The 12,436-nt window shown below is 42.3% G+C and overlaps 1 protein-coding gene across 1 annotated transcript in view; it reads left to right on the top strand.

Moving 5' to 3' along the window:
• sntg1 (syntrophin, gamma 1) overlaps positions 1 to 12,436 on the top strand; it is a 225,346-nt gene that overhangs the window by 187,345 nt on the left and 25,565 nt on the right. The window contains exon 15 of the mRNA XM_070885809.1: positions 7,245 to 7,337. Coding sequence (XP_070741910.1) covers positions 7,245 to 7,337 — 93 coding nt within the window. The remainder of the gene's footprint in view (positions 1 to 7,244; positions 7,338 to 12,436) is intronic.

Raw genomic sequence — 12,436 nt, 5'->3', positions numbered from 1 at the left:
AGGTCCTGCTGTACTGCAGCACTTTGCAATCTTTCTCCATTTAAATAATAACTTGCTCATTGATTTTTTCTGCCAAAGTGCATGACCTCACACTTTCCAAAATTATACTCCATCTGCCAAATTTTTGCCCACTCACTTAGCCTGTCTATGTCCTTTTGCAGATTTTTTGTGTCCTCCTCACACATTGCTTTTCCTCCCATCTTTGTATCATCAGCAAATTTGGCTATTTACACTCGGTCCCTTCTTCCAAGTTGTTAATATAGATTGTAAATAGTTGGGGTCCCAGCACTGATTCCTGCGGCACCCCACTAGTTACTGATTGCCAACCAGAGAATGAACCATTTATCCCAACTCTCTGTTTTCTGCTACTTAGCCGATCCTCTATCCATGCTAATATATTACCCCCAACCCCGTGAACTTTTATCTTGTGCAGTAACCTTTCATGTGGCACCTTGTCAAATGTCTTCTGGAAGTCCAAATACACCACATCCACTAGTTCCCCTTTATCCACCCTGTTCATTACATCTGCAAAAAATTCCAGCAAATTTGTCAAACCTGACTTCCCCTTTATAAATCCATGCTGACTCTACTTGACCAAATTTTGCTTTTCCAAATGTTCTGCTTCTGCATCTTTAATAATGGACTCCAACATTTTCCCAACCACAGACGTTGGGCTAACTGGTCTATAGTTTGCAGCTTTTTTTGTGCCTCCTTTTTTAAATAGGGGCATTACATTTGCAGTTTTCCAATCTGTTGGGACCTTCCCAGAATCCATGGAATTTTGGTAAATTACAACCAATGCAGCCACAATCCCTGCTGCTAGTGATTCTGATTGTGTTAAGTTCCTACCTGCTATAGCCCCTTGACTATCCACTGTTGGAATATTGTTAGTGTCCTCCACCGTAAAGACTGATACAAAATATTTGTTCAGCTTTTTAATAATCTCTATGTTCCCCACTACTAATTCCCCAGTCTCGTCCTCTAAGGGACCAATATGCACTTTAGCCACTCTTTTCCTTTTTATAAACCTATAGAAACTCTTGCTTTCTGTTTTTATATTTCGTGCTAGTTTACTTTCTTCCCTTTCTTAATCATTTTTTTTATTCATTCTTTGCTGGCTTTTAAAAGCTTCCCAATTTTCTGTCCTCCCACTAGTTTTGGCCAACTTGTATGTCCTTGTTTTTAATTGGATACCGTCCTTTATTTCTTTAGTCAGCCACGGATGGCTATCTTTTCTCTTACACCCTTTCCTCCTCACTGGAATATATTTTTCTTAAGAGTTGTGAAATATCTTCTTAAGTGTACACCACTGTTCATCAACCGTCCTACACTTTAATCTGCACTTTAACCTACACTTCAACCAACTCTACCCTCATACCTTTGTAGTCTCCTTTATTCAAGCTTAGGACACTGGTTTGAGAACCAACTTTCTCACCCTCCAACTGAATATGAAATTCAACAATGTTATGGTCGCTCATTCCTAGAGGATCCTTTACTACAAGATTATTTATTAATCCTGTCTCATTACACAGTACCAGATCTAAGATAGCCTGCTCCCTGGTTGGTTCCACAATGTACTGTTTAAGGAAACTATCCCAGATACACTCTATGAACTCTTCCTCAAGGCTACGCTGGCCAATTTGCTTTGTCCAATCAATAGGAAGGTTAAGATCACCTATGGTTATTGCCATTCCTTTATTACAAGCCTCCATTATTTCTTAATTTATACTCCGTCCAACAGTGTAGCTACTGTTAGGGGGCCAATAGACTACTCCCACCAGTGACTTTTTCCTCTTATTATCCCTTAACTCCGCCCAAACTGATTCAACATCTTGATCTTCTGAGCCAATATCATTTCTCACTAACGCATTGATCTCATCCTTTATTAACAGTGCTACCCCACCTCCTTTTCCTTTCTTCTATCCTTCAGAATTGTCAAATACCCCTGAATAATTACTTCCCAGTCCTGGTCACCTTGCAATCACATCTCTGTAATGGCTATCAGGTAATACCAATTTGTATTTATTTGTGCTGTCAACTCATCAATTTTGTTATGAATGCTGTGTGCATTCAGATAAAGAGCTTTTAAATTTGTTTATTTTAACTATTTTTTCCTGCTTTGACCCCACTTTCTCATTCACCTTTATGGTTTATACATTCTACCCTTCCTGGCATGCTCTGGTTTTCATTTCCCCCAGTGTTACCCTGATCTGTTGCCTTCTCCTTATTCTTTGACTTTTTAAATTTTCATTCACCTGAATCCGTCCCCACGCCACTAATTAATTTAAAGCCCTCTCTATGGGCTCAATTTTCCCCAAAGCTTTTTTTTGGCGTACTTGAAGAGTTACGCCTGTTTTTTGGGGGCCCAGGTACGGCAAAAAAAAATGTTCTATGTTTCCCCATTGGATTTTTTCATTTTGGCGCAGCCTATCCTGTCCTTTAGTTTTGGGGGTGGAGCCTTGATCTGCGCCAAAATGATTGGGCTGCCATGGTAACTAGGGACACAATGCGAGCTAAGGCTGCAAAGTGAAACATACAGCCAGCTCCCAACACATTAAAACACATTGCATCAATTTAAAAACATATTAAATATATTGCATCAACTTAAAAACACATTAAAATATATTGCAGCAACTTACCTCCAATTATTAAAGCTGGTCCCGCTCCCCCGCCCCTAGCTCTGTCTGAGTGGTCTCCCGGTCTGCTCCCCCGCCCCTAGCCCTGTCCGAGTGATATCCCGGTCTGTTCCCCCGCCCCTAGCCCTGTTCGAGTGATATCCTGGTCTGCTCCCCCGCCCCTAGCCCTGTCCGAGTGATATCCTGGTCTGCTCCCCTGCCCCTCGCCCTGGCCAAAGGGCTTGCCAGTCTGCTCCCCCACCCGATCCTGGCCCCGAGTGCCTTGCAGGTGCGCTCCCCCACCCCTAGCCCTGGCCAAGGGGCTTGCCGGTGCACTCTCCCACCCCTAGCCCAGGCCAAGTGGCCTCCCGGTCCGTGTCCCCCCCCTATCCCAGGCCGAATGGCCTCCTCCCTGCCGGTACTCGCACCTAACTACACCCGAAAGGTTTCCCCGCACCCCCTCTCCCTCCTCCCACCTCTCTCTCTTACCTTTCCTTCTGCTGTTCTCCAGGCATCTGCTGCACTTACCTGTGCCGATTTCCTTACTTGCGCCGATTTGTTTATCTCCACATACCCTGGCCTAAGCAGAACTGGAATAACTCTCAGCTGGCCAAACTTGCCTAAATGGCCAGAATTGGCGCGGGTGGCAGGTTACGCCCTTTTTGGCTGAAAAGAAAACTTATCTAAAAAAATGGTAACTAACTGAGTTGCGCTGGTGCAGATTGATTGGGGAAACTGTGGTTTTTTAACAGGCGAAAAAAAGCGGCCTGCTGAAATAAAATGGCGCAAATCAACTGGGGAAAATTGAGCCTTACAGTCCTTGTCATTTGATACACCAGGACCCTGTTGTCTAGGATTTCACCCTGTCTCATTGACATCCCAGTGGGATCTAGAACTGGCTTGCCAAGATTGGTGTTGACTATTTCACATCATCCTTAACTATCACACTTTTCTCTGTTCCATTATCGTGTGGATAATAAGATACCAAGAGGGATCTATTGGCTAAGCCTCACTTCAAAAGCTAAATACAAATTAAAGCACCTAGAATGTTGAAACTGCTTTCATAAGCAACAAAGACATCTAGGGGTGATGGACTTTCGCCTACGTAGTGGTTTCTACAGCACACACATGACATGGTGTATTACTTCCTTATTTTAAAAACAAAGGAATACAAAAAATCTAAGGATGAGGAAAGAATACATGGCTCACTGAAGCCCATCCCCTAACTCTCTCATTACAATGTCCAACTGCATTTTAAATGCCCTTAATATTTTGTCTCTGCGCTCCTGACCATACAAATTATTCCAAAATCTTTGATTAAGACTCTGTTCCTTTAAAATTCTTAGTTTAAATTTTATTTTGTCCAATCAGACTATTCTAGTTGCTGATGAAGTATCTGATCTATGATTCTATGAAGAAATAATATTTTAGGTTTGCCTATCTATACCATTTAATATTTTAGATAGCACAATGAGACACCTATTAATCTGTTTTATTCTAGTGTAAAGCATGAGCTTAATTTAATTCTTAAATAGCTATTTTAAAGGAACTCCCATGATTCTCAAATGTTTACACATTTGTATTGCACTGCAGCAAAATGATACATTCCAGATTTTATTTAAGTGAATTGATTAAAATATAATTTACAGAAGGCTCCTTGGATTCTCCAGGATTAGACATTCTAGTAAATTTACATACAGCTTCCTTTTCCAAACACATGGTAAATATGCAATTGCATTTTAAATTAGAATATATATCTGAAGTTTTTTAATAACTTTTATTAAATATAAAATAGCAACAAATGTGTTTATTTTATGCAGATGTGGAATGCACTGCCTGAAAGGGTACACAAATAATTAAATGGAAGCACACGCTGTCAAATGAAACGTATAAGTTTATGAGGGGGCTTGACAAGGTGGATGCAGAGAAGTTGTTTCCACTGATGGGGGAGACTAGAACTAGAAGGCATGATCTTAGAATAAGGAGCCGCCCATTTAAAACTGAGATGAGGAGGAATTTCTTCTCTCAGAGGGTTGTAAATCTGTGGAACTCACTGCCTCAGAGAGCTGTGGGAGCTGGGAAATTGAATAAATTTAAGACAGAAATAGATAATTTCTTAAACGATAAGAGGATAAGAGGTTATGGGGAGCGGGCAGGGAAGTGGAGCTGAGTCCATGATCAGTTCAGCCATGATCTTATTGAATGGCGGAGCAGGCTCAAGGAGCCGTATAGCCTACTCCTGTTCCTATTTCTTATAACCTTCAAAAGGGAATTGGATAAATACTTGAAGAGGAAACATTTGTGAGGCTATGGGGAAAGAGCAGAAGAGTGGGACTAATTGGATAGCTCTTTCAAAGAGCTGGCACAGGCACAATGGGCCGAATGTCCGGCTTCTGTGCTGTAAGATTCGATGGGGTAGATTTTGGCCGAGCCCGTTTTTCAGCATACTTTCCCAAGTTGCGCTGCTTAAGTAGGTCTGAAGATGCTCCGGAAAAAAATGTTGCAACTTTGGCCGCTGTCTGGCCTCTTCACTGCAGTCGCGCAGCGTGGCCAGTCGACTCGGGGGGTGGAGCCTGCATTCTGCGCTGGAAAATATGCCGGGACGTCTTCACATGCGCAGTGGAGAATAGTGATGTCTGCGCATGCGCAGTAGCGCTGTGCGTTGGCAATCGGCCATTACAGATCGGGCACTGTTCTGAAAACAATAGCCAGCTGCTCCCATCAGGAAGGTTACTGAGGCACAGCACTGAACAGAGACAGATAAAGACTTTTAATAAGGAGAGGTCAGATGAAATGAGTTTTGTCTTCACCCAGCAATTCTTCCACTGCCAAATGACATCAAGGTAAAATACAAGCTTTTTATATTCCATTTAACTTTGTTAATTGTCATCTGGCAGTGCTTTTTTCTGACACTGGATGCCCAAAATGTAGAAGTTTTGTTCCCTTTCCCAGCACCAAGCAGTAAATAAGGTGGATTTTAATGATAACATTTTTGAAGGCTTGATACTGCCCTGATGCCGGCCAGCTGAGTGGCCTCCTTGTTTGTTCTCCCACCCCTAGCCCAGGCCAAGTGGCCGCCCGGTGAGTTTTGTGAGTTCTCCTGACTGCTGGTGAGTTCTGTGAATTCTCCTGTCTGCCGGTGAGTTCTGCCGCCCCTAGCCCTGGCCAAGTGGCGTCCCGGTGCGATCTATGAGTTCTCCTGCTTGCCGGGGAGTCCTGTGAGTTCTCCTGCATGCGTTCTGTGAGTCCCGGTCAGATTGCTGAAGGTAGGACTTTAATTTTTTATTTCTTATTATTTTAATTGTGCGAAGGAAGAATGATTTTGCCTGTCTTTCCCTAAGGCTTGGTTGGTTCAGGTCCAGGTCCGCTCCGCTTCCCGCCCCTAGCCCAGGCCGAATGGCCTCCGATGTACTTATCTGTGTCGATTTCTTTAACTCTCCACAAGGGTTTTCTCAAGTGGCCACATACGCTGGCCTAAGTAGAAATAGAGTAACTATTAGCTGGTCAAAGTTGCCTAAATGGCCAGAACTGGCGTAGTTGGCTGGTAACGCCCCCTTTTGAGAGAAAAAAACAAACCTAAAAAAACGTAACTAAGTGAGTTACGCTAGTGCAAATTGATTGGGGAAACTGGGGATTTTTAAGTTACGCCAGAAAAAGCAGCCTACTCCAAAAAATCGGAGCAACTCCTGGCCAAAATTGAGCCCTATGAAACTTAATGGAAAAAGGAATTTAACCCTCAACCTTTCAATTAAATATAAAATGTATCATGCATTTTTTTGACATACAACTGAGGAGTTTGAGGAACAGCACAAACATTTCTCACCTAATACTACACATAGAGATGGCTTTGATGCAATTCTACATGTTTGGGATGATCTATTCAAATGAATTAGCCAGGAAAATTATACTATGTTTGTGCTGGTAAGTGATTATAAACTATCACCAGTCACTATCCCTTGAGGGTACCTTGTAAAAAGTTACAAATATATGTCAGGCTAATGTGTAGAATTTATAATGGCTGAAAAAACATTCAATTAATGTGTAGAGCTGTGGTTTATGACCTTGGTGCCTGTGTGATTTTCAGATATTTTTCTCTGCTGCTTTCACATCCATTTCATTTCAGTCTTTTTCTTCCTTTACATCAGGAGGCATTGGAGAGATGATCTTAAGATAGTTAAGGGAATGGAAAATATAAAGCTGGATTACTACTTCAAATTATACAATTAGTACAATAAAACATGGGTTCAAATTAGTAAAAGGTAAATTTAGGATTGATGTCAGGAAATTCTTCTTCACACAAAGAGTGATCAATGTACAGAATAGACTTCCAGATAGTAGTGGAAGTAAATACCCTGGAATCATTTAAGAAACAATTGAATGATACAACAGGGATACTTTAGGATCTTACTGGATAGATGAATTTCGATGGATCGAATGACCTTCCTCCATAATAATCTTGTGAACATTCAAATAGTATTGGTAAGATGACCTGAAATATTTATGGAATTGAATTGTGTCTCTTGAGGAGAGTTAATCACCGGGAAGTTTTCCTGAGATGTGTTTCAGTGCCATCTTTCTGTGACCAGATGTTGTATTGTACATGCAATATTTTGTTTCCTACTGTTTCAGTGCAAGACCTATGCATGTGTGATGGAGAGTCAACTCATGGGACTGACAATAGACTTCAATATGGGTTTTGTATGCTTTGATGCTGCCTCAAAGGTAAGACAATAAGTTTAAGTTTGCCTTTTCATTAAAATTAATTTAGTTGAAAATTACTACAATGTTTTTTCTGCTCAATATTCAAGCACTACAAGCTCAATTGAATTTGCAATGCTTTATCACAAAGCTGCTACAAAAGTTTAATCAGAGCATATTTTAATTAGATTTCTTCACAAAAAATCCTTCATGTCAGATAACTAAATTTGAATTAATGCCCTGAAGTGTACAAACTATAATAAGTCTGTATTTTTAAATATATTTCTTGCTGAAGTCTTTTATGATAGAAAGTCATTTTCTTTATATTTAATTAAACTTTGTAAAATCTATTGAAATTCACTGCCATGTCAGTTAATATCACAAATTAATCAACATTAATAGTAAAGGTCTCTTAATAATTTCTTATTATTGACTATTCAAATCCATTCATATGATTTCATATTCAAATATGAATATAAATCAGTAAGTTCCTTTTCATATAACATGTAAAAATACTTAAATAGTTTGTGAAGTTGTCCAGCTTACTCACTGAGCATAGAGAGTTTTATTCACTGTGCGAATTAAAGTCGTGGATCAGTGTTGCTAGACAGACAACTCATAGGGTAGGTTTACCTCATTCCTACACCTAAGGAATTGGCATTCCCCACGCACAAGGAAGAAGGAAATGGGCCCGAGACCCGTTACACTGATCTCTGCTCCCCTTGTGCTGCTCCTGGATTTTCTGGGGCTTTCGCTGGTGACTGCATGTAAGTGGGCCTGCATCTGCAGGAAGTGCAGGGCTAATCATCTGCTTTAAATCTGATGGGAGGGGATGTCCATGGACCTCTGCCGAAGTCTCTGGCAAGTTCAGCATTTATTGCCCATCCCTAATTGCCCTTGACCCCCTAGTCCCACTAAACTGCTGACCACACCCAACTTCCTTTTCTGGCTCCCATGTGTCGAAATCTGGGATAGATCTCCGAAAAGAATGACTCCGACACTTACAGCTCCGGTAGAAGTTTCCTTTTTAATTTACTTGCTCGCAAGGGGTAGGTCACACTCAGTCAAGGGCTAAGTGAACACATCCGAAATGGTTCAGTTTAACAAGATATTTATACAGTAAAACCAAAGTTCTGGCCTCTCCCTGTGTATTGCTCTGTCTCACAGTCAGTGAATACAGATAAAGAGTTAATTACTATATCCTGGTCCTGCCATGGTATCCAGATATTTCCTTTTGTCAGGGTTATCAGAAAGCCAAACGGCCATTACTCCATGAGTCATAGGTAATGGGCTATCACCTGTCTTGTATTGTGTCAGGATTGTTTCAATTTCCTGGTCAGTTTATCTGTTTGCATCAAATGGATGAGGTCTCGGAAAGAGATAATGGCTAGAAGATAAGGGTGGGGTGACATGGAACTCCTGTAGTGTAGACAATAGGAGAGCACCATGGGGGGTTACTTGTCTCAGCATGACTTGTCTCCTAGCTGTCTGATGGCCATCAGCCATCTAACAGCAGGTTTAGCTGTTTATGCAAGCTGATTGCTAAAATGCAGAAAGTTCTGGAAGGGCCAGAACTCCATTTTAATCAAAAGGCACACAAATACTGTATGGTATCAGCTTAGATAAAAATACTTTCCACATTCCCCCATTTTGTCCTTCACAAGGACAACTCAATCCATTCTGATCTTGTACAGTCTCTCCATTTCCATTTCCACACAAGAGCCCTCAACAGTTATTGCTACCATAACTCTAGCCGTGGTCTCGATAGGTAACATAGTTTCTCCCACCCTGGCACAGCAACACTTAATGACGACAAATAATAGATACAGGGCGAAGACTATCAGCAGGAATGTGATCAAACCCTGTACCCTGTACCACAGATTTCCCCAGGGCTCCCAACCATCCTGATGCCCAACCCCACAAGGTGATACCGTCCTGGCCAACTGTCTGTTTATACTCTATTACCTTTTTCCTGATGTTTTCAGCTAGACTGCCGATATCTTCTGATTTATCTGGGATATACGTACAGCATTCTTCACCTATTAATGCGCATGTTCCTCCCTCCTTGGCTAGGAGATAATCTAAGGCCATACGATTTTGGAGAGCCACTGTTCGAATAGCTACCATTTCGTCATTTATCCCTTCAAAGGCTTGGGAAGTTGCGTTGGCTACTGATTCTACTAAGTTAGCCAGTTCCCGTAACTGCCATTTGGTCGATGCTATTCCATAGGGTGGCACCATTACCTTGAATATTCCGTTTAGCCACGTCAAATCCCGTTTAAATCTGTGGCTTCCATAGGCCTCCCTTAGAGTCCTTACTGATCTGATAAGGGGTACCACATATCCTAAGTAACAGGACCCTGTCCAGTTGGCTGGTAACCATGGGTAGGCTTTATGGCCACAAATAAAGTAGGTGCAATTATAGGGCGTCAGCTCCTGGTGCTTTCGCACTATCCCTACTCGAGTGGTCTCACCTTCCCACCCTTCACCCGGGGCTTTGTTATGGACCGTTGTCCAGCCACCGGTTGCTATCTTTCTCTCAGTGGGATTAGTTGTGGCTTGCCATTTAGTCATTTGGGAACACTTGCTGCGTCCCATTTCTGGTCCTTTAGTTTCATTACTCACTAGGCATATTATACCTTCAGGATTTCTTATTCTGGGAGTAATGCTTAGGAAGGGAGGCTGATGGTTATTATCATAATTGGGCTGGTACCATCCCTGGAAGGCTATAAGTTTATACCCTGCCGACCTCCATTCTGTTTGCTCCTTCGTTTCTGGCCCCTTAGTTAGTTTTGTCCTGTTTTGCACTGTCAACCATTCTACCATTTCTGATTCGTTGAAGGGGACAGATCTCAGGGGAATACCCCCCCCCTGGAGTGGACAGGTACATGGGAACATATCCAACAACTCGACAAGTTTCTTTCTTGAGCATACCTATGACTCAGAGCCATAAATACGTTTACGTGCAATTCCCTTCTGTGGCGGGTCTGTACCCCTGGTGTAATCAATAATGTGAAGTAAAACCCTGTCAAGCCCAGCACCATCAGTCCCCACAGTCCATACAGTTCCTTATTCAGTCTTCCTTTTTCTGTTCCTCTGATTCCTTCGTCCCTTCCTCCTGGTCGGGTGCCCGTTTGCAATGGGATGCATGGATCCATGTTGGTCTTTCCTTTACCTTGATTGCAGTATTGGTCGCCAGCAAGACCTGGTATGGTCCTTCGAATCTTGGCTGTAGACTGGTTTTTCTTTTAAAAATCTTGATGTAAACGAATTCCCCTGGCTCCAGGTTATGACACTTCCCTTCCGCTGGCTTGACTTGGGCTTCCTTTACCTGTGAATGAAAGCTGGAAATACATTTGGTTAGTGCAATACAATAATTCAACATATTTTCCTCCATTTTGTGGATGTCCATCTGTTTTGCAGTAAATGGTGCTGTAAAAGGTAGTCGTTGGGGACGTCCCATAACTATCTCATGCGGTGACAGGCCTGTTGTTCTGTTGGTTGCAGATCGCATTACCATCAAAGCTAAGGGCAGCAGTTCTGTCCATTTCAGTCCAGTGTCATTGCATAGTTTTGCCAGCTTATTTTTAAGCATTCCATTATATCTTTCAACAAGTCCAGCTGATTGTGGATGATAACTGCAATGAAAACGTTGATTAATCTGTAAAGCTTTACACATTTCTCTTATAACAGTTCCCGTGAAATGTGACCCGTTATCACTAGAAAGCTTAGCAGGGATTCCGAAGCGCGGTACGATTTCCTTTAACAAACATTTAGCAACAGCAGTGGCATCGGCCTTTTTACATGGAAAGGCTTCAATCCATCGAGAGAACACATCTACAATAACTAATACATACTTGAATCCCATACACATAGGTAATTCAATAAAATCCATTTGTAAATGTACAAAAGGCCCGACTGGATTTGGGTGGGAGGCAGATTCTACTTTTTCCGTCTTACCCGGATTCATTGTCTGACAGGTAACACAATTTTCACAGATTTGTTTTGCAATTGCCGAAATACCTGGTGCATACCAAGTTGCCAAAATATAATCTGCCAATCCCCCTTTGCCTGCATGTGTGAATGTATGAACACATCGGGCAATCCATGGAAGTAAGGATCTAGGAGCCACCACGCGGCCGTCATGGTGAACCCATATTCCTTCTGGATTTTTATAACATTGATCCTTCGCCCAGGTCACCACCTCCTCCGTACTGGCCTGTGTCATTAATAGTGGGTGGCGGGTCTGAGCAATTATTTTTCCTTAGTGGGAACAATGACACCTGTATCCCCCCTTTAGACAGAGCTGCTGACTTAGCTGCATTATCAGCTCTGGCATTCCCAAGTGCCACCTCATTCGACTGGCCTGTATGTGCTTGGCATTTGATAATGGCAAGTTTCAAGGGGCATTGAATGGCTCGCAGAAGATTTTCCACTTGTTCTGCATTTTTGATAGGGGTTCCTGAAGAAGTCAGGTACCCGCGAATCTTCCAAATTTGTCCATAGTCATGTGATACCCCAAAAGCATACCTGGAGTCAGTGTAGATATTAACTGTGTGTCCTTCAGCCAGAATACAGGCTCGAGTTAACGCAAACAATTCGCCTTGTTGGGCTGAAAAGGAGTCTGGAAGAGAGGCTGTTTCGACAACATTAAACTGAGTTACAATTGCATAAGCCGCTCTAGGTTGGCCCCTATCATTTCGTAAGGCTGATCCGTCAACATAGCACATTAGATCAGGGTTACACATTGGTACATCTGTTAAATTGATACGTGGTTTAGTCACTAATTCGGTTACCATTTCACATGAATGGGGTTCGCCGTCGTCTTCCGTGGGGAGTAGAGTGGCTGGATTTAAGGTAGTACATCTTTTGATGATAAGGTTCGGATTTGATAACAGTTCGACCTCGTATTTAGGGGTTCTTGCGGAGGTTAAGTGTTGGGTGGCACATTTAGTAAGTAAAATCTCGACAGAGTGTGGGATATACAAAATGGTCTGATGATTTAGAGTTATTGTCTGAGCCTGTTGTACAGTGTAATAAGCTGCTGCCAACAAAGGAAGACATCCTGGTAGTCCGCGTGCCACTGGGTCTAGGTGGGTACTGAAATATGCTACCGGTCGCTG

This window comes from Pristiophorus japonicus, chromosome 1 (genome assembly GCF_044704955.1).
Source record: "Pristiophorus japonicus isolate sPriJap1 chromosome 1, sPriJap1.hap1, whole genome shotgun sequence".
Taxonomy (NCBI): Eukaryota; Metazoa; Chordata; class Chondrichthyes; family Pristiophoridae; genus Pristiophorus; species Pristiophorus japonicus.
Note: the sequence above shows the minus strand (reverse complement) of the source record. Positions and strands in the feature narration are given on the sequence as shown.